The sequence below is a fragment of the Eptatretus burgeri genome, chromosome 24, assembly GCF_056783735.1.
Source record: "Eptatretus burgeri isolate ZD-2024b chromosome 24, Ebu_testis_v1, whole genome shotgun sequence".
NCBI classification, from domain to species: domain Eukaryota; kingdom Metazoa; phylum Chordata; class Myxini; order Myxiniformes; family Myxinidae; genus Eptatretus; species Eptatretus burgeri.
In genome coordinates, this window is record NC_140984.1 from 801,749 (window position 1) to 825,257 (window position 23,509).

The following is a 23,509-nucleotide window of genomic DNA, read 5'->3' on the forward strand; positions in this document are numbered from 1 at the left end:
ACACCGCACAGCTCCCTCCCACCGGGAGGCGGATTAATAATAATTAAACCTGAAAATAAAAATCTCCTCAAATATGATTTGATTCTTTTTAAGTAGTTCGTTTCCATTTGTAATTCACATAATTATATTTCCCCCCTGTACGGAAAGACCACCTGCACATGAAAAGTGTAAACAGGTTGAACTTTGCCAGTAAGTTGAATATAAGAAGAATTGCCGATCATTCTCGCACATTCTGTGCGTTTTTCTTTATTAGGAAAGGATTAACATGTCTGGATTTGAAACATGTGTTACAACCATCCAAGCAGGATCTGTCCAAGAGGACTGAAGATAAGCTTCACCCGGAAGATGTCAACACCACACAAACTGGTGCCAGTGCCAGAGATGATAAATAAAAACCTGTTTCTTACTGAAAACGATATAAACACCAAGATTCTCCATTTGTAATTGAGAGATCTGGAAGAATCAGAAATTTCTTCGACAATGGCCTCCTGCGTCGAACTTCCTTGAGTAATTTCCTTGTGGCCTCTGCCGACGATGGTGGACGGCGGTTCAGTTTTCACCCCCTTGTTTGTCTGTCTGTGAGCACAACATCTGAAAAACAAAGTCATGGACGGATTTGAAATTTGAACGAAGCTTCTGGACAGGTTGGGTGTCCAAGTCCGAATCGATTCGATTTTCGGTGAAGATCCGAATCCGGATCCAGGTGTGAAAATTATATAATTTTTGAAGCGATTCTTCACCATTGAGAGACAGAGAGAGATTGAGGACCAAAAACGATACACAGCATGATATTTCAAAAAATGTGTGGGCCCGACATGTTGTCGTGGATCAGGCATGGCACGGCGTGGTGGAGGTATGCGCTCTACCCGGTGCCCTTCCGGTGTTGCCCTGTACTCCCTGCCGGTTCGCACTGCAGTGAAAACGAAAGTAGCCGGTCTTCATCGCGCTCCACAGAAAGTCCGGCCAAGTATTGGCGTACGCGGCGGGCCATGAGCGCCTCCTTGTAGAGCTTCTTGGGATCGAGGAAAGAGGAGCGCCGATGCCGTTTCTTGCGTGTCCCGCCAAGTGTGGAGTCCAACAAGCCGGCGCCCGCACCGCCTTGACTCAAGGACCTGCACGCGTGCACACGCCGCAACCCACGGTTAGGTCATGCCCGGGGTGTGTGAAACAAAGGATGGTTATTGTTCAAGAGAAATGAACAAACAAAAAAAAATCAGGAAATTAATCACAAAATCCAAAAAGCTCATCTATTTAAGGATCCAGAAAATTATTTAAGTGCTTGATTAAGCTCTTCATAAAGTGTCTTGTGCAGAGTCGGATGACACCGGTTCACAAAGAATAGGAAAGGAAAGGAAAATGACGAGATTAAGAAAACCAGCTCGCTTGTTCACAATCCCAAACTCATTAACGAGACCGTCTGCTCACACAGCAGGAGACGCGGTTTTGTTGTATCGATTTGGTGTGTCTGTCTGTCCAGGCCTGAACTCCCCCACCCCCCAACCCCCATTTGAGCTCTTGTCTTCAAATTTTCAACAAACCTTTATTACGAGAATACGGAGAAGATTAAGTAATAATTGGGACAATTATTACTTCATGGTTTCGTCCTCCCACACAGGTCCAGGCAGCGCCACATCCTGTGATCCAGTGAATCCATGACTCCCCAGGCCCGACCCAGACGTATATCACTGCCAAGGTAAGTGAATCTCTCCACGACCTCAACATCCTCACCACAAACAGGTACACATGGGACAGCAGCATCCGAGATGTCATTCAAAGCCTGGATCTTAGTTTTGACCCAAGAAACCCGTAATCCCAGCGGCTCCGACTCCTCATTCAGCACCTCGAGGGCCCCCAAGAGGATATCTAACGTCTCCACAAAGATGACCGCATCATCTGCAAAATCAAGGTCAGAGATCTTGACATTCCCAAATGATTCACCGCAGCTTGATCTCTCCGACATCCTCCCGAGAAGCCAGTCCATACAAGGGCTGAAAAATGTGGGGGCCAGGACACACCCCTGATGAACTCCAGTAACAACAACAATCCTCCAGAGGGCATCCCGATTCACTGAATCAAACACTTTACAGAGATCAACATGAGCTGCAAGCAGCCCCTGCCGAAACTCTCGTCTGCGTTCGGTGAGGACCCGACGAGCAAGGATATGGTCAAGAATTATCGGAGCAAAGACCTTGCCCGGCACTGAGAGCAGCTTCACCCCTCGGTAGTTGTTGCAGTCTTGGCGATCACCCTTCCCTTTCCAGAAAGGAACAACAAGGCCCCTCTTCCAGTCAGTTGGGATGATGCCTGTGTTCCAGGCAGAGCACAAAACTGCATGTAACGACACGAGTGCAGCATTTCCACCAGCCTTGAGAAGTTCGGCATGGATGCCAGAGATCCCTGGAGCTTTATCCTGTTTCAATCGGTTCACCGCAGCCCGTGTTTCTACAAGCGAAGGTGGACCACAGTTGATTCGAGGGTCAGCAACAGGGATTGTAACACCCCTGACGTCCAACACGACAGCTGGTGGATCAGCCTGGTACAGCCGCTCAAAGTAACCGGCCCAGCGGGCCTTCACTTCGGACTCCTCTGTCAAAAGCCTACCACTCTCTGCTCTAACTGCAGTGCACCGAAGGACGGGCTTGGTTGAACGCAATGCGCGAATTCCCCTGTAATCAGGACAAGAATCATTTGACCACAGGTGATGCTCTACCCCCTCACAGATTCCTCACACATAGTCCTCCTTGTCCACCCTTAACGCACGTACAGTTTAACGCCTCAGCTCCCTGAACAGCTCAGCTCTTCCATTCAACCTGATCCTGTGACTCTGGTCAATGGTATCCAGTGTCCCTTGAGAGACAAAATTCTTCCTCGCCCTCCGGTGAGTTCTCAAGACATCCACCGGCAACATCAAGGACGGTGGTCTTGAAGGAACTCCACAACTCTTCAGGACCTCCAAAAGCACCCAGACCCCCCAAATATCCACTCAGCTAGTTTGCAAACTCCTCAGCTACCCTCTCATCCTTGAGCTTGCCAACATCCAGCCTCACCATGGGATGGTACCATTCTCGCTGATTTAAGCGGAAACTTCAGTTTCCAGCCAAGAGATGTTTGGGAAGAGCAACAAGTTTCAGTTTGTGCATCGGAATTGGAGGTGATGTGATCAACATCGGGCTTGCACATCGAAATCTTCAGCAAACACATCTTCCTTTTGGCCTCTTGTGGCCATAATGGAGTAAGTGACAGTGGTTTTGAGCACACACAAATCAATGCAATGCTTGATTCGGTCATCAATGCATGTTGTACCAACATCTCATCTCGGCCTCATAGGATTATTCCTGAGTGTGCACTGGTTCTCCACTAAAGACCTGCAGGTCAGCCTGTGATGATGGTTGGTGATGATGATGGTGATGAGAACAAAATGATGGTTTGAGAGAAGTCCGGAGTGCTGACGGTGACAACGCGCTCACCTTTGCCGAAACACAAACGCAGGTTCCCGAGTTTCCGCCGCCAGGCTCCCGACCGCACGCACCTCCTTGGCAATCATCCTCAGCTTCTCAAAATTAACAAGACCATCCACGTACGAGTCGTTGCCTGCAAAAAATTCCCACAAAGCACTTTTCAGCATCGACGGATGGAGTGAACTTCATTGTCGTGTCTAATTATGACATCATTATCCATTTCCTTTTGTTCCCTTTCTCTTCAAAGATGTGAAAACAAATAAATAAATATATTTTTTTAAAATTATTTTTCAATATTCTCGGTTCTCGAACTTGTTCTTTCCCAGCAAACGTAAACAGGTAGGTTCAAGTACCTTGGTGGTGTATAAAATGATATCAGTCAAGGGTTCATGACAATAATGACCGGAGCGAAGCCGACGGCACGCCATCTCAAATGGCCACGCTTCCCACCGGAAGCCAAGTTGAAAGATGGCAAAAGGTTCCACCGGGAATAACCAAGTATCAAATTTTAAGTTCAGTTATTTAAGTTCAGTTGGCCTCCGCCAGCTCGACAGACGAACCCGCAAATCCCAACAGAAAACACAATCATCATTTGTTCAACCTTCTGCATTCCCACGAGTACAGAGGCCGTCAGCACGAACATGTGAGGCTGACCTTCATGGATGAATGTGAGGTCCTTTTTCACCACCGGGAACAGCGGGATGACGGGTGGCTGCAGGTTCGAGCTGCTCAACTCTGCACGGTACCTTGCCATGTTCCGAGACGGGTCAAAGAGACCTTGGAGGTCCTGAAATCGCTGTTCGTACTTTGACGGCAGCTTGTCCCACGTGTGCCGCAGCCGTGTCACCGAACAGTGACTCAGACCACTAGACGGCGCGAAGAGCGACATTGTTTTAACGGAGCCGTGAGAAGCAGAGCATGGAGCTCTGGAAATGCTGGAAGTCGATCGTGGCCAAAGGACAAGGGAGTGCAGTCCGTGTTTCCCCGTGTTGTCGCGTAACCCACCTGATGATGGCGAACGTGGAGTTGAAGTTCTTGTGTTGCCGGCAGTACATTGCCACCTGAAGGAAGCGTTTGACGACCTTGGCCCTTTTCACAGCACTCCCTTCGCACAGCAAGGCCGACGGCACCCAGAAGGTCTCCTGGTCGAACAGCTGCTCAAAGTGCCGCAGGTGAGGAGTGGTGGCATTAGGCAACCGGAAAAGGTCCTCGACGTACTCGGTAGTCGGGATGGCGGCGAACGACTGAAAATCCCGCACGGAGAGCTGTTCCGCGAGCTCAGCGCTGCTCAAGCGCAGCACCGACATCTGCGCTTTCCTCTGCAACTCCCGCACGGCCTCGTCGGAGCACAGCGTCTCTATCTGACGGACATTTTTCAGGTAGTACCTGTGGTGAGGACAAACAACGGATCGTCCAGTCTTTGAAAATGATAACATGGATGATGGATAATTATTTATTTTCTTTTTTTATTGAAATGAAGACTCATCTGCTGAAAATTATTTACGATCTTCGATAAATGCAGGAGATGCTCCTTCCGCCAGCATTCCGTTAACGTGTACGAGTCAGACATCACCAGTTTCATGCTGACACAGCCTGATCGGACAGCCGTACCGTGCGTTGAGGTGGATCTTCTCCGCCAGGTGCACCGTGGAATCAGGTAACCGACTTTGCTTGACGAGACCCGCTGGAGTAACGGATACCTCACAGAGGCAGGAACCTTCAGGTGGTTCCTGCAACTGGAACTCGCGCTGTGCGGCAACTACGGCTTCACGCGCTGTGCTTTCTCGACTCGTGAGCACGTAGCGACTGCTCTGATCAGCACGATATACTCGTACTACTTGGTCAGCAAACCCTGTGAGACGATGGGCAGAGCAAAGATGTTGTCAGACATTTCATATTTATTTGCTCCCAAATTTTATTCCATAATAATCCACTGACTTTTGAAATGCTCGGTCAGCATGCGCAGGAACCCCAGGAAACTTGCGCGTTCGGGGCGAAAGAAAGTACATCGTGCGTGCAAGATGAGGAATGTCACCTGAAATGGCTCACAAAGCTCGAGAACAAGTCGAAAATACTTGGAAAAGTTCCCGAGACAAAGGGCTGCGCCTCTGCACAAATAAAGACTTGGAGAACTTTCTCAGCTTTCTGAACGGGCAGCTGCTCATCCCGCAAACTGCTGATGGTGTGGGTCGGTGCAAGGCCCGAGGAGACGGGTGTGCGCTGCACAAACCCCAACCCCTGACAGATCGCTACCAGTGAATGGACCGTGCGTCAGAATTAGGTGCTGCTGAACACCGATGGGAAAGACAAATCTGGGGCTTGTGAATGTTCAGGGTGAGTTTAAAATGATGATATTTATTATTAATCATGTCGGGGTGGGGGTGCTGGGAGCTAATGGGAACAGTGAGGGCTGTTATAAATATATTGTTTGTTTCATTCCAAGGCCACAAGAGAAATTATGCGATTTTTGCATCTATTGGTGAAAGGAGAAGCATTGTGTGTGTGTGTGTGTGTGTGTGTGTGTGTGTGTGTGTGTGTGTGTGTGTGTGTGTGTGTGTGTGTGTGTGTGTGTGTGTGTGTGCTCGCTTGTACGAATTAAATCAAAAAATTACATTAAAAACCCCAAAAAGCAGAAATCACCATCACTGACGAGGAAAACACATCCCAAAATGATGTTTGAAGGCACAGCAGCAGAAGTGTGGCCAATCTGTGCTTATTACCATGAGAAGAGCCAGGCACCGAGTGATGGGGAGGACTGCTGGAGGAAAGGCCTGCGGTTGGGGGCTGGGGCACGGGTCCGCGCTTTGAAGCCTTCATGGCCACCATGCTGTCATCTTGGGTCACCGGCACATCGCTACGTGACAAACATCGGTGTAAAAAAAACAGAACACGAAAGTTAAACTCTGCGGTGACGCGGAACGCCAGGTTCAACGTCCATCCGAGGGACGATGACTCGGCCTGGATTCCGACCACCAGGATGGCCGTTTGTAGCCGCGTCGGGATTCGAACCCAGGCTAAACAGCTGAGAGTTGAGTGCGCACACCTCTCGGCTATCCAAGCTGCTGTTGTGCTCACAAAATCGGTGCGTGCGAGGTGCGACGGTCGTACTTGGGCTTCGGAGGTCGCAGCAGGTGGGTGAGCGAATTGGCCGTGGGTGTGAAGGGTTCGTTGTCGGGCGAGGAGTTGGACCTTGGCTGTGTGTGTGTGCGCCAGGTGAGGGCTCCACGGCGCTCAGCTCCGGGACACAGTAACGCTTCCCGGTGACACGTGCTTCGTGCGCAGGACACGTGATGCTGCATTCCTCTTGTCGGGAGCACGTGGTCTTGTAACCTGGAGGCAAACATGACAAATGGAGTTTCCATTACTCACACGAGTCAATGGTTACATGACTGGTTCACGTTTTCACGGTTTGCCCATTTCGTGCCCCACCTGAGCTCAGGTCGACATAAATTCGCCGAGCTCACAGGTGACAATCGCACACATTAAAGTTTCCATATTTCTTTGAAATTTATCTGGAAGCGCAGACGTCTCGACATTTCCTGAACAAGACGCAGACGCCCCCCTTGCTGTGCGTCTCGTTTCAGGAAAACCCAACACTGCCTGAAGGGTTTTTAGTCGCGTCTCGCGGAGCGAACGTGGCTCCAAGAGAGCTCCGCATTGTTGTTCTTCTTCTTCTTCTTGTTCTTCTTCTTCTTCTTCTGTGGAAGACAAAACCTTCAGGACTCGGCTATTTTATATACAGCATCCGGATCTCCTTAAATACTAAACACGTGCATACATCCTCGCATTGACGGTGCCTTTTGAGAGCGTCTATCATGAACTTTTAAATATATTCGGACATTTGCTTTAAAGTTTCGAAAAGTAAACGTTACTATTTAAAGATTATTCCATTTCAGGTGTTGTAATTTCGTAAATACATGATTTTCTCGTCATGAACGAGGATCCTCCATGACGGGTCTTGCTATTGGCTCCATCAAGGCACGTGACGAAATATCGGAAGTTGTTGTTGTTATTTATATATTTATCCATTTTTTTATTCTTTATTTATTTATTAGCGGCGTCGCGTTGCGAACACTGGCTCGAAGAGAGCTCCGCGTTGTTGTTGTTGTTCTTCTTCTTCTTTTGAAGACAAAACCTTTATGACGCAGCTCTTGGACACATTTGTCCTTGTCACACATCGACTGCAGGTTCCCATCAGGAGGGTTTTGCTTCCCAGGTGGACGAAACAAGTGGGTTTGTTGCGAATGTCTCAACAAGCCTCAGTACACCAGGAGCAGGTCACAGGTGCACGCGCCAAGGTAAGAGTGTATGTTTCATGAAGATCTTGTGCGTCGAGAGACAAATGCCGATGGAGTGCTTGCACAGGGCTCGCAGGATGGACTGACTACAGGTGCGCACACTCACCTCGAGGACGTTCGAATCCCGACCCTGCTGTAAACAGTCATCGTGATGTTTCACAGGTACGGTGGTTCATGAACGTGTGTGCCGTCCCTCGGGTGGACGTTAAACTGGGTGTCCCACCTGTCAGCATTAGTTAGTGCTAGTTAAAGATCACTCGGTGCCTTCGCAAACAGAAGGTGAGCTGTTGCCGTGAAGAAATTTCAAATTCCTGGCAAGTCGGTGGTCTTTCTGTCTTCTACCGTCTCCTCTCCGGTCTCTCCCCCCTTGCTCTCTCTCTCTGCGATTTGTCTCCCCCATATTTCCGCAGGGCGCTCAAGGTCAGCCAACAACTCCCTTCTGGGAAAACTACCAAAATCAAGAATCATTGCTCACATTCACTGTTTCATTCCTCTTTTTTCCCGCCTTTGGAATAAACTCCCTCACTCTTTTCAATCATACTCCTCCCTCCAGGTCTTTAAAACAGCTGTTCACCACCTATCACCCCCCATCCAAATCCTCGATCTTTTCTACCCCCCGTTAATCCACCCCAAACCCACCTCCTTCAAATTCCCTGCTTTCCTTCCTGAAAGTCCCTGAGGTGTCCATCTTGTATTCCCCATGTTTCCCACCCATCCCTCTCCCTTCCACAGATCTCCTAATGTCTCCGTCCCCCACTGTTTTGTCCGTCCCTCTCCCACCCCTCTTGTCTCGTGACCCCCTTGCTGTGCGTTGCTTGGATGAAATCTCTTTGGTTAAGTGGACATTTTATGTGATGAGGTTGAATACAATCATATACAAACAACAAGTGATCCAATGATGTCCCCCCAGGTAGAACGCGCTTACTCAGGAGACCGTTCTTCACGCTCAAACACAGATGGGTGCTCTTCTTGAGAAGGTCCTCCGCCGTGTTTACGGACACGTTCTCAAAGCTGTGCCCGTTCACTTCGACAATCTGTCGGACAAAATGTGACGGCACACCCTCAGGGACGGGCAGGTTTCAATCTGATGGCCCAAAGAGGGCCACCGAAGCTTCGTCAACACACGTGACGTGTATTCGCGGAACGCAACATCAAATCTGAGCTTCGGCGATCGATCAGATCGATAACGGATGAACATGAACGAAGCACCGTCCAAATAAAAGAGGAATCGTCAAGCAGTAGTTACATCACCGAGCACCCAGAGAATACAGGCTCCTCTGTGTGCTACAAGAGAACAAACAACCCACATTGTACATCAGGGCTGAAACAGGGCGACAACAAATCTCGAACATTTAACAAAATGGGAGAAAACTGGCGCGGCGTTGGCACAACAAGACTTCAAAGCAAGGTCCTCGACTTGATGTCATTGGAGACCGGTAATGCTTCCTTGTGACTACCAATTGGTCCTGCACGGACGTCATCCATCAATCCATTCATCTCCGCAACGGATGTGCAGAAATTGGACCGAACACCGGTGGAGGAACTTCCGCTCCATGCTGACGAGGACCAGCAAGCCCGAAAAACGTGTCCGTGGATGTCCCTTCTACGGGGTGGACTGGTCTATAACATTGAGAATTAAATTCTCTTCCCAGTGTTGGCTGCAGCACAATCCGACGAAGATGTCGGGGGCTGTAGCTCTGCGAAGCTCATGGCTAATCGGCAGAAGCCGAAGGAACTGTTTCACCGGAAGAGCGTTTTAAAAACTAGAACGGCACTCTTCGAAATCACGACGGAAACTCTTCATGCTTGGACATCACATGAACCATGAACTCTTGAACAGAGAGAGGGTGAGCAAGAGCACAGGAGCAGGTTTTTAGGACACGTGGGCTGATGCCGTCCAGCTGATGCTGATTACCAGTGCCGAACAACCACTCTTTCTTGAAACCAGATGATTGCAAAAAAAAAAAAAACATTGAACGGCACTGGGTAGAGCGCAAACACCTCTGCCAAGATGAACAGTTCACGGTTTGTATCGCACTGATAGACCGGATCTGCATCCGGACCTGAAACAAAATCGAATCAGGTTGTTCTTGTCACAAAGCAAACCTGTCCACCAAGTTTTGTCCGGATCCATCCACAACAGTTTGAGATATCGTGATATATATATATATATATATATATATATATATATATATATATATATATATATATATATATATATATATATATATATATATATATATATATATATATATATATATATATATATATATATATATATATATTGTTGGACTGGGCGTAGTGGCGTGCGCCTGTAATCCGGCTACTCGGAGGCTTGGGTTGGAGGATCGCTTGAGGACGGGTGCTCTGCGTTGGGCCGCGCTATGAGAGGGTGTAGGGCAGCCTGGAATCATGGCGAAACCCAATCCTTATTCCCTGTGTCGTAAGAGGCGACCAGGGTTGCGTCAGGAAAGGCATCCGGCGTAAAACCTGTGCCAAATCAGTATGCGGATCATAACGGATGATCCGCTGTGGCGACCCCTAACGGGAGCAGCCGAAAGAAGAACATATATATATATATATATATATATATATATATATATATATATATATATATATATATATATATATATATATATTTTTGTCGTTTTTGGGGCCGATCTCTCAATGGTGAAGATTCATTTTTTAAAATATTGAATCCGGATCTTCACCAAAATCAAAACAATTTGTTCTCATCACAAACCAAGCCTGTCCACCAAGTTTTGTCCAAATCCGTCCACAACTTTTTGAGATATCCTGCAGACAAACAGACAAACACACAGGGGTAAAAATACAACGTCCATCCACCTTCGGTGGCAGAGTTAACGACGAATAATTAAATAAATATTTTCCCCTCTGATGCAACGTTAACAACATCGAAGTTGTTTTGTGAAAGTTTTTCCCAGCACGGTGGTTTTACCTGATCCCCTCGCCGCAAGCCACACTCGTCGGCCTTACTGCCGGGCTTGACCTTCGACACGTATATTGCGCCACGAGCACGTGCCAGCTCAAACTCGAGGGGCGAGTCACGTGACGAGCGCGAGAGCGTGACGTTCCGAAGACGAGCCCGGGTCGAGCAAGCGACTCTGAGATGCTGCGAGTACTCGATCATTTCCTGCGGACAGAGTTTCGGAAAAAAGGAGTCACGACATTAAAATTGAGAATACAACAACAAAACAAGATCGGGTTCTTTCGACTTCACTAACCAATCAGGAAGATCGATGTATAAAGCTGGAGCAACAATGAACCCGATTGTGCGCCATGGCAACGGTGGGCCCTTTGTTTTGTTCGACCCTTTGTGTGTCGGTTTCCACTCGAGTCAAGTATCGACGGAGGGTATCCGTGCACCCCACCCAGGACTCCACCAAACCAACTTCCTTTTCTGGTCCCATTACACATTTGAGATGTTAACAAGAAACATTTCCCGGCACTCTGGCGATATTCGAGATGGCGTCAAAAATGGGTAAAAATCATAGAATACCGTAAATAACATCTCAAAACTGTGGCAAATTGGAAAAATAATCATTGGGATTTGGTTCCTCGTCATTAGTTACTAGTTTCTGATAATTGGGTTTTGTTGCCATTTTTAAAAATCCAAAATGGCCACCAAAATATGCAAAATCAAAGAAAATTATATATAACAGCCAAAAACTGTGACAAAATTGTAAATGATTAATTGGAATGATGTGTTTCTCATCATTAGTAACTAATACCGAGTGATTGAATTTTGTTACAATGTTTAAATTCCAAGATGGCATCTAAAATGGCCGCCACAATCGGAAAAAATCACACAAACTTGTACATCACAGCCTGAAACGAAGAATAATATACAGTAAATTAATATCTGGATTCATTGTAAGATATATGTTCCTGATTATTAGAAACTAATAGGATAATGTGGTTATTTATGTTTTGTTGCCATCAATAAAATCCAAGATGGAGTTCAAAATGGTTTTAAAAATGGTAAAATCAGAGTAAATATCAAATAATCATCAATGTAATAATAATGGAGGGACAGAACCTTGGAATATTCATCTTGCAATTCTTATCAAGGATGTTTATTATTGTTATCGTACTTAGAATTGAAGATGGTCGATAATGTGAAAGCCAGAAAACACCCACACACACACACACACACACACACACACACACACACACACACACACCCCTATACACACCCCGATGCACTTTGAATATTTACATACACTCAAGTATTATGTGAACTAATCTTTTTATGTGTTTTTTTATCTCTTTCCAGGTTAGATTAGTTCGCTTCGTGAGATTGTAGCTCGTCAAGATCAAGATCACAAGTCAAGATGTCAGACAAGCAAGAAAGAGTTTAATGTAATTGTCAAAAGAAAGTTGTTGAAATGGAAAGAAAACGCAAACGGGAACATCGTGTCATTCGTATGTCTGGAATAAATCATGGATCGTTCACATAATTTTCAGACTTGACGAATCCAAATGATAGATCGGCACTTCTCAAAAATATACGGGATCGTCGCTTGGCCGAACCACCAGGTTCTTCGTATCGAATGACGGATATCTGTCCTGGCATTCCTGATGAGATCCAGGAGAACGAGGGCTATCCCCGAGGATGTTACCAAAGATTTACCCTGAACCTACATCGGTTAACAGCTAGTGAACCATCTAACGACCCTGAAGCTCCTGGACCATCTACCAGCCGAGAAGGAAGGGAAAAGCGCAAGAAATCATCAGAATAGATCATTTTTGGACCTGATTGTATTTTCTACAATTCTGGAGGCCGAATCCGTGTGAAAAAGGCAGGCATCGACACAAAGGAGGGCACCTCTTCGTTCGAACGTGATGGATGGCAGAAAGTGCTGCAAATAGCAGAAGAGGACAATCCCGCGTGGTTCCAGAGGCGAACCTGAGGATTTCAACTGTTTTCAGCAGAGGTCCAACACCACCCAAAATGCAGAAAGCAGTCCACGTACCTCCAATTATCAGAAACGAGTAACTCATGATCAGGAACCAAATCCCAATGATTATTTTTCCAATTTGCCACAGTTTTGAGATGTTATTTACCGTATTCTATGATTTTGCCCATTTTGGACGCCATCTCGAATATCGCCAGAGTGCTGGGAAATTTTTTTTAGTGAACATCTCAAATGTGTAATAGGACCAGAAAAGGAAGCTGAATAAACCGGTGTGTCCGTAATTGGGAAATGTTTATTATGTTCATGGATTTTAAACAATGGGGGGAGGGGGGTCATGGGTGGTGGAGGACAGGTTGTTTACCTCATGTAGTGAGGGACAGGTGGTGGTGGGGGACAGGTGGATTACCTCATGTAGTGAGGGACAGGTGGTGGTGGGGGACAGGTGGATTACCTCATGTAGTGAGGGACAGGTGGTGGTGGGGGACAGGTGGATTACCTCATGTAGTGAGGGACAGGTGGTGGTGGGGGACAGGTGGATTACCTCATGTAGTGAGGGACAGGTGGTGGTGGGGGACAGGTGGATTACCTCATGTAGTAAGGGACAGGTGGTGGTGGGGGACAGGTGGATTACCTCATGTAGTGAGGGACAGGTGGTGGTGGGGGACAGGTGGATTACCTCATGTCCGAGGCAACTCTCAAAGTTCTCCAAAAGGCGCATGAGCTTCGGGTCTGACTCAAAGTCATTGAAATGGATGCAGACCCACAACAAAACGACCTGCGTCACCTGCCACGAAGCACTCCAGGTAAGTTCCAGAAATATCCCAAATATTATCTGTTTGTTTATTTACCGAGACAAAGACATCATTCCGGACACAAAATAAATATTTATTTTTAATTAGTTCTTCACCTCGTGCAGAATAATATTTAACTTGAAAATCTTTTTTATTAATTATATGACAAAATATTAGAGCAATTAAATTTTCTTTTTGCTGAACAATATTCAAATTAATCAATGAGCCGCCGATGCTCCAAAAGTAAAAGTTTTTTTTTGGGGGGGGGAGTTTTAGAACAAAAAAGTAAAAGACAATAAACTCTCTGGCTGATCGCAGATCAACTCATTCCGCAAGCATACAATACAAGGAGAGACCACTCGGCCCATTACACTGTCACACAACACCCTGTGCACCCCCACCGACAACTAACACCCCCCTGCACCCTCACCGACAACTAACACCCCGGCATACACCCACCGACAACTAACACCCCCGTGCACCCCCACCGACAACTAACACCCCCGTGCACCCCCACCGACAACTAACACCCCGGCATACACCCACCGACAACTAAAACCCCGTGCACCCCCACCGACAACTCACACCCACGTGCACCCTCACCGACAACTAACACCCCCGTGCACCCCCACCGACAACTAACACCCCCGTGCACCCTCACCGACAACTAACACCCCGGCATACACCCACCGACAACTAACACCCCGTACACCCCCACCGACAACTAACACCCCCGTGCACCCCCACCGACAACTAACACCCCGGCATACACCCACCGACAACTAAAACCCCGTGCACCCCCACCGACAACTAACACCCCCGTGCACCCCCACCGACAACTAACACCCCGTGCACCCCCATCGACAACTAACACCCCTGTGCACCCCCACCGACAACTAACACCCCCGTGCACCCCCACTGACAACAAACACCCCGGCATACTCCCACCGACAACTAACACCCCCGTGCACCCCCACCGACAACTAACACCCCAGCATACACCCACCGACAGTTAACACCCCCGTGCACCCCCACCGACAACTAACACCCCCGTGCACCCCCACCGACAACTAACACCCCGGCATACACCCACCGACAACTAACACCCCCGTGCACCCCCACCGACAACTAACACCCCCGCATACACGCACCCACAACTAACACCCCGTGCACTCCCACCGACAACTAACACCCCGGCATACACCCAGCGACAAGTAACACCCCCGTGCACCCCCACCGACAACTAACACCCCGGCATACACCCACCGACAGCTAACACCCCGTGCACCCCCAACAACAACGAATAACCCCGCGCACCCACCACCGACAAGCTAACGCCTCCGCACACCCCACCGACAAGCTAACACCCCCACCGACAAGCTAACGCCACCGCACACCCCCACCGCTTGACCACGGATTGGAAACGAACAACCAAGCAGCTTGGATTGCGCTCGCCAAGTGGCTTAAGCACTCAGGCGAGCACTTCAACAAAACGGTTGACAAGGAACGGCAGGCTCAGCATGCGTTTAGCCATCGATCATACAAACAGCATGGACCCGGAGATGGCCGGAATGTCAAATAATGTCCCAACTGGACAAATGAACACATCGGAACAACTGATGAAGTCGATTGAGATTTTGAAATTTCGCTTAAATTAAGAGATTCTCGAGGTTATGGCATGTGCAGAAATGAAATAAAGCTACGAATGAGTGTTTACAAGCATTGCAATGTGTCCAGCGATTCGTAGGTATGATGATCAGGCATTGGATGATGTGAGTAAGGAAAGTGAAAAAAAATTATCATTCAGAAACTGTTGTGGCCTGTTCCAAGTCAAGGCATTGTTGAGCAGGCTAAAAAAAAATGGCGAATTAAGACCCCAGCGAAGGGCGGGATGAGCCTTGATAAAGGATATAATTAAATTTGGCCGTTACTTATCATCAAAAGGAGTGTTTTAATTAACCCAAACACCCAATTTTCACTCTTGCACTTCCTTGGAGTTCCCTTCGTAGGCGTGCAAAGTTTCAGGCCACAAGGTTTCATGGTTTTGGAGTTATCGAGGAGACACATCCACTACAACTGTCATTGGTCATCGAGACAATATGATGCAATATTCAGGTGACCAAAAATGAGAGAAAGAAGGCCCAGTGAGGATTCCTCCCGTCACACCTTGTCGCGAAGGCTGTTGTCGTGAAACCACGTGAGCAGTTTGCGTCCAACGGGCAAGCCATTCGGCAGGAATGTTCGCCAGGTGAGCAAAAAGTCCTCCACATATGTGGGATCAACCAGCGAGTGTTCCTCCACGAGGTGGTCGATCAACCCTTCTGGGCTTCCCTGGTGAGACAATTGAAGTTTGTTGTTCATACAATCATATTATGTGCGAACGTTTCAATATTCACTCGCGATTCTGCACCAAAGCCGACACGGCGCCATTATCTACCATTGGTCTTCGAAGTCCGACATTGAAGCTCAACATCCGAAAATGGAACGTTTCCGCAATGTTTGGCCAAACCATGAGAAGCTGCTCGATCCTCAACGCGGAATTCCCATCAGTTTTGGCCACTGGCGATCCCATCCAGGCCGAGGTTTACGCGCGGCCTCGTGTCAGACTCGTCAGCCCGATGGCCGAGAGACCAAGGTGGAAAAAGGAAATGTAGCCTGAGATTCGAAATGACGTGTCGACTCGATGATGTAAATACGAGATTCAAGTTGAGGACCAGGTTTGCGGTGTATGAGGAGGACGCATGGAAACGCACAGCACTCCGCCCGGCACGTGGAAACTCCATTTCCAGGTAGGCCCGGTCCAGTGGCTCAGATGCCGACGCTCCATTGTTTGTTTGCACACAAAATGTTGAGAGAACCAAACCAGATGATCGAGAAAAAAAACCATATTGCAGTAAAAGGTGGAATATCAGGAACAATGGTGGAACTGGAGGGACGTTGATGCAAGTTCGTTTCACTTTTTCAAACAAAACGCCAGAGTTTGCAACAACGACGACACACTTTAGGATAATGAGCAAATCACTTCCGGTTCCGGTTTTTGAGGCGACGGCTGGTTCTCCCCAGGGGTCTCTGCTGACTTTCTCAAACATAAGTTTCTGGTCGTTGTTCATCGCGTTTTGACTGTTATTTTGTTTCCTCCGTGTTTACTATGTGTTCCAAGTTCGGTTTTGCTCTTCCAAACCCCTCAAATCTTATTCCTCCCCCCACCCACTCCCATCTCCACCATACCAACACCTAGTCTCATCCTCTCCCTCTTCCCACCCCTCCCGTCTCCCTCCTCCCCATGACCGTGCCTGCTCTCATCGTCTCCCCTCCCTCTCAATTTAGCCACCTCCCTCTTCAAAGCAAACTTCTCTCTTCCACCCCAAGCTTCCCCCTCACCTTTCAAAAAAGCTCCCCCCACACCTTTCTCCCTCAAATCTCACCCATCACTCCCCCCTCTCAAAGCTGCCCCCATTCACATCTACAAGGCTGCCTCCTTCCCCAACCTCTCTCTTCCAGCTCCTTTCTCCACCTCCTCCAATCTCCCACTTCCCTTTGCCCCCACCTCTTATTACTCCCCACTGCTACTTATCCCTTCACCACTGAGCCCTTTCTCCTCCTCCCCATCCGACCCATTCACCACTGAGCGATTCAAGTGTGTAAAGGTGTTCGAGCCCAGCACTCGACGTTTGTTCACCCTGTCACAAGGTACTGCACGAGCGGCTTCACATCAGCTTTCGTGACTGTGGGAAACAAGTCATTGTGGAGCAACAACATGCCTTGAGGACAATGTGTCCCTTTCGTGGGCCCGTACGGTCCGGCTCACGGTGTTCCTTGGCCCGCACGACCTCCCCGTGCTCCTCCGCACGCTCTGCCTTGTTAATAATATGGCAGTAGTCCTGCTGGGTGACGCACACAAACTGAACACACACACACACACACACACAGTCAGAATTTTCAAAATCAATCAATCAATATATACAACAATAATAGAGACAGGTATGAATGTGGTGTCAAGGTGGTCACCATGATATTGAGGAGATGGTCGACTCGGTTTGCCATTTTGGAGTTCCACACTCAACCAAACACTCACCCGGCAATCATCCACCGTGGTCAGCATGTCTCCGATCATGTACTGCTTGGTCAGGGATGGCGTCACACCGAAGCCGTTGCCCACGCCCAATGCTTTCACCCGTCCCTCTCTCTCAATGATCTCCACCGCACCTTTCACGATGACACACCACGACTCCAGCTGATGAAGACACAAGTTTCCTACAGAAGAGTTTTCACAGACCCAAGTACAGGTTTTCGTGATTCTTTTCCGTATTCTCATAATAAAGGTTTGTTGAAAATTTGATGAGAAAAGGCGAAATGGGGGAAAAAAAAAACAATGTTATTACCTGGACAGACAGACAGACAGACAGACAAACAGACGCAAGTGATTGGAAAAGCACGTGTCAAAAAACCACGTGTTTAATTATCGTGTGTGACGTCATTGTCCCACAATCGTCACCACGCCAGTAAAGCCTTCCCTTCGATCTTGTGTTTTCCAGGTGGATTTGTAATTTTTTATTTATTTAATAAAAACTCAGGTGATTGTTCAGCATCTAATGGGAGATTAAACTTTGATCTGTGAACAAAGGGCACACTGGACTTGAACAACGCGGCTCACCTGTTCCTCATTTTGAAGCACCGTTGTGCCAGCTCGGTCCACCACGGCGAACACCACAACCGAGCACAACTCCCGCCGTACCGACGTCGTCATGTCCGCGAATGCCGGGAACTGTTGCACGAAATCCAGGAGCCGCTCTGATAGGGCAGGATAAATCGGTCCAACAGGATGAAGGATGACATTGAACAATAATTAATTAATTAATCGTCCACCTGTCACTCAAGTCCTCATTTTCATTGTGTTGTGCTTTCGCTGCCTGTTCCCTCTTTTTCACGATCTTCTTGTTTCATGTGCAGCACAAGGCCATCAAATGTCAAAACTTTCACTCTTTTCAACTTTTCAACAAGTTGTTCCACCAACAAGACCATCACCACACACGGGATTAAACTTGTACTGTGACGTCACACACGATAAACACTCCAACAAGCCAGCTCAATGACACCCCTCAACGAGTCACGCGACTCAGTTGCACGCAACTGAATTGTTTACGTGCGGATGTTTTTGCAACCGGTTGCGAGCAGTCGCTAGCAACTGGTTGCTTGCAATAACGATGAGCTCCAATTCAAAGTGGCGTGCTGAGCGGATAGTCGTGATGCATTTTATCAGACGCACATTTGGACACCACGATCGGTCGTCACAGTCCTGGTTGCACGCGCAATGACAAATTAACGAACCTTGTTGCGCGACGACTCGCTCGGATCCGGACAAAGATGGAGTTGCGTGAACTTGACGGCGGATTTGGTCGCACAAGTGATTACTCAGGAGGTGTGGACCCAATTACAAACGAACCCCATCAAGGTGCGTGCACCGGACGAACAACAAAAAGCTGAAAACAGACATTTCCCTTGAGCGAGTCAAAGCAACTTGACTCCACAACAGGCCTCACCGATGTCATCGTCCGTCCGGTCAACAGGGTCCTTCTCCATGCAATCCCGGATAGGGTCTCGGCTGGACAGCCACACCGATGCCCGTTGTCCATCTTCCTCAATATCTTCATCACAGTCCAGCACGGCCTCCGTCGGCCATGACAGACGCAGGTGATGATATTTCATGACCTGCACATACAAGCACACACACACACACACACACACACACACACACACACACACACACACACACACATCACCGTTCTCATTGTCTGTCCATTCACTGAGCTTTTCTCCTCTTGAATAGTTCAATGGGAATGGAAGTTGAGAACATGGAGGAGGGCACGATGTTGGTCGCTCGGTGTACCTGGAATATGTCCCAAAGGCTGGACCTCTCCGACTCACTGGTTGGGATGCCCGCCGTACGGTGACGACCCTCCCCGAGGTGCAGCTTGCTCAACTCCTCCGGGAGCTGTGCAGGACAACACGTGCAGGTCATTCACAAAGACGTCACAAGGCTGTGAGATAGGAGGTCACAAAGAGGGATCACTTGAGAACATTACAACATGTGACCTCCATCATGACGGTCGCCACTCATCTTTTACATCACGAGTCATCCATCGAGGGTTCCTCCAGAAAAGCAGATGTTTGGACGTGGAAACGTGAAAACAGTCCGAGAACTTGGGACTCCAACGACCAACGATTCCTCGATAAGAAGAAAGCAAACTTTTCCAGCATTGAATCACTCACCGAGTAATTAAACATTGTACATTACAAACATTACACACCAACGGAGTTTGAAAGGTTCACGACTAAAATGCCCAAAGAGAAACGGACATGACAGTGCTGATGTTCACCTGGCGAATGGAGCTTTGTTTTATTTTGTGTGTAGGTGACAAGACCAAGGTGGATGATGTGTGTAGGTGACAAGACCAAGGTGATTCGATTTTGGTTCAGGTCCGGATCCGGATCCAGCCGACCAGTGGGACACAAACGGTGACCTGTTCAACCTGCTGGAGGTGTGCGCTCCACCGAGTGATGTTCTCGTCTTTGTCATTTCACGACACGTGATGCATGCGAAAGAACAGTGACGTCACATGACGATTCAGAATCAGTGGGAAGAGTAAGTTAACACAAGGATAGGTTAACGTGTAGTGACCCAAGAGAAAGCTGGACGGCGGGACGTTGTGATTATCATTTTACCAGGTCGGAGGCAATGAGTTGAGTTTGGGGAAAAGGGGGGTTGGGGGAGAGGGGTGGGGTGGGGTCTGGTTGTACAACATAACAGGTTATTCCATTTGTAATGTGGAAAGTGAAGGTGAACATGTCCTTCATTCACCTTCATTATCATTGAACATTCACCTTCAGGCAACCAGCTTGGTCCTTCGTTCAGGGGGCGTTGTCATGGTTACCGTTTCAGCAACGTCATTCTCATTCTGACTTACTGCCCAAGAAGTTCCTTGGTAAGGGTTAAACTGGGTGGTTTGCCATTGCTTTTCCAGCAGTAATTGTGGCAGGAATTTGTGACTCGTTCCATGGTGCCGGCGATAGCTCGCCTCCTCTTGGTGAGCTAACTACACAGTGGGATTGTTAACGTCCACCGACTAATGCCGGCAGACGTGACCCCCGGTTCAACGTCGATCCGAGGGACGACATACACAAACACATTGACGGATCACTGTGCCTGTGAAACACCAGGATGGCAGTTTACACCTGTGTCGGGATTCGAACCCAGGCTAGACGGCTGAGACGCGAGTGTACGCACGTGCAGGCCGTCCTGCCCGTCCCGTGAATGTCATTCATTTTTAAAATACACACCATTGTGTAAATACAAGCCTTCATTGTTTTCCATCCCATTGTTTTTTGCAGACATTGTCGATGTGTGTGTTTTGTGAACACTCGACTCAGACAAGGGCTCACGAGTCACGATTTACGGACACTCGGAGTTTGTGGGTTTCACGAGCTCCAAACTGGTGAAAGCACGGTTACCTGCGGCAATGCTCACTCACCTGTGGCCCCCAAGGAACGTTTTTGTGAGTGTTGTATGAATGACGTGCATTGTGAGGACAATGACACCGAAGGGAACGTTTTGTCATCTCAGCGACTCTGACCATTGATTGTGGCGACGAAGGCAGAGGGATTGGTGATGACGATGGAAGCCTTGAGCCAGTGATGGAGCCGAGAGCCCGTGTTGATCTGGGTCTGTTTTCAATGTCGTCCATGATGGGATGGCGCTCACCGGGAGGGGTAATCACACGAAACGTGCGACGGGATGGGCGGGATGGGCGGGATGGGCGGGATGGACGGGATGGACGGGATGGACGGGATCGGCAGGATGGGCAGGATGGGCGGGATAGGCAGGATGGACGGGATGGACGGGATGGGCAGGATGGGCGGGATGGACGGGATGGGCGGGATGGGCAGGATGGGCAGGATGGGCGCAGCAAAATGGCCCAATTCGAGGTGTCTTCACCGTCCTCTGTGTGATCCACCTGCAGGGACCAGAGTGTCACGTGATACTCCAGCTAACCCTTAAAACGATAAACAGTCATGACATTCCACCTGCACCAGAAACACCATGTGGATTCATCATAGGTGGATCAATAACACCAGGTGGGTTGATTATAGGTGGATCAATAACACCAGGTGTGTTGATTAATTATTGGTGGATCAATAACACCAGGTGTGTTGATTATAGGTGGATCAATAACACCAGGTGTGTTGATTAATTATTGGTGAATCAATAACAGGTGTGTTGATTATAGGTGGATCAATAACACCAGGTGTGTTGATTACAGGGGGATCAATAACATCAGGTGGAACAGGGGCATTGCCTGAGCGATACAACTGCACTGACAGGAAAATGATGTAACCAGCAGGTACAGGTTGCACACCTCACATCAACATGAAGGATATTTCATACCATAAGTTACCATATTCTAAATTATAACCGTAATCAATATTCATGAAATGAGACACCGCACTGTACTCGAACCTGGAGCTTTCTCTCTGTGTCTCTCTCTCTCTGTGTCTCTCTCCCTCTGTGTCTCTCTCTCTCTCTGTGTCTCTCTCTCTCTGTGTCTCTCTCTCTCTCTGTGTCTCTCTCTCTGTGTCTCTCTCTCTGTGTCTCTCTCTCTGTGTCTCTCTCTCTGTCTGTCTCTCTCTCTCTCTCTCTGTCTCTCTCTCTCTCTCTCTCTCTCTCTCTCTCTCTCTCTCTCTCTCTCTCTCTCTCTCTCTCTCTCTCTCTCTCTCTCTCTCTCTCTCTCTCTCTCTCTCTCTTTCTCCCCCTTTCTCTCTCTCTTTCTCCCCTCTCTCTGTCTCTCTCCCCCTCTCTCTCTCTCTCCCCTCTCTCTGTCTCCCCCCTCTCTCTTTGTCTCTCTCCCCCCTCTCTCTCTCTCTGTCTCTCTCCCCCTCTCTCTCTGTAGTTCTTTGTGATTAGACGACGTCGTGTCCCAACAATCCGAATCGAATCAAATCCTGCCATTTAAAGTGTTCCAGATTCCTGATAAACATCACCAACACGTTCGAGAGTGAATTTTTTTTCCGTCCAAATCGGGTTTAGACCCCACGAGAACGGGTCTGTGGGTTTTCACAAACAAAACGGGTCAAACCCCGAAAATCCGGGTCACTTGCCATGTTCGTGTGTGCCAGAATCGAGTGTACATTGAAGGTAAACAAGGATGTGGTTTATAGACGAGAGACGTTCCTGTGTACCCGTTACTCACCGCACACACTTTCCTCACCGGGAAGTTTGAACCCACCTCTCACCAACAATAATGGAGACTCACCTTCACAGGTGCAGAGAGGAGAACACAGAACGGTGAGCAAGGGCGTCCACATCACCAGGGCGAAATCGGACCAAGTCCTCAACACACAAACCAGAGAGAGACACAGAGACACAGAATGGACCACAATGGGAGACGAACCGAGGGAGGAAGACACTCCGCGGATTGAAAACCAGTTGAAGTGGGCGTGGCTGTAAGTGGGCGTGACTATGAGTAGGCGTGGCTTTGACTCCCCCGGGAATGTAAACAAAGCGATCCGACTTTTAGCGTGGCTGTAAATGGGCGTGGCTTCAAGTAGGCGTGGCTTTGACTCCCCCGGGGATGTACACAAACCGACCCGACTTTTAGCGTGGCTATAAGTGGGCGTGGCTGTAGGTGGGCGTGGCTATGAGTAGGCGTGGCTTTGACTCCCCCGGGGATGTACACAAACCGACCCGACTTTTAACCCAAAACTCACTTTTAAATATGAAATGATTATTTATTTATTTTTAAAAAACTATCATCTTTTGAGTTTTCCATGTGATGGTCACGACACGCACGATGACCCGAGATCTCTCCGGTGAAGATCACAGAACCACCACCGTGTAACCCACGAACGGCTCCGATGGAGGGAACGTGGTCGGTCCAGGAGGAGGGGGGTCACGTGGGGGACCTTTGTTGCCTCGGGACCCCAGGCACATGCATGGCTTGTGTGGCCCAAACACCGCCCCCGATTGA

General features: G+C 48.5%; 1 protein-coding gene across 1 annotated transcript; it reads right to left on the reverse strand.

The window, feature by feature from the left end:
• Positions 1 to 217: 217 nt before the first annotated feature.
• Positions 218 to 21,498, reverse strand: LOC147007847 (rap guanine nucleotide exchange factor 2-like). Its single transcript, XM_085866273.1, is given in 18 exon segments — positions 218 to 1,112; positions 3,468 to 3,591; positions 4,113 to 4,324; positions 4,464 to 4,844; positions 5,070 to 5,310; positions 6,179 to 6,312; positions 6,567 to 6,667; positions 6,670 to 6,788; positions 8,682 to 8,790; positions 10,716 to 10,910; positions 13,373 to 13,480; positions 15,654 to 15,818; positions 17,249 to 17,389; positions 17,563 to 17,721; positions 18,142 to 18,278; positions 19,028 to 19,196; positions 19,375 to 19,479; positions 21,119 to 21,498. Coding segments are annotated over 18 exon segments (2,961 nt in total). The 5' UTR covers positions 21,230 to 21,498; the 3' UTR covers positions 218 to 862.
• Between the last annotated feature and the right edge of the window lie 2,011 nt (positions 21,499 to 23,509).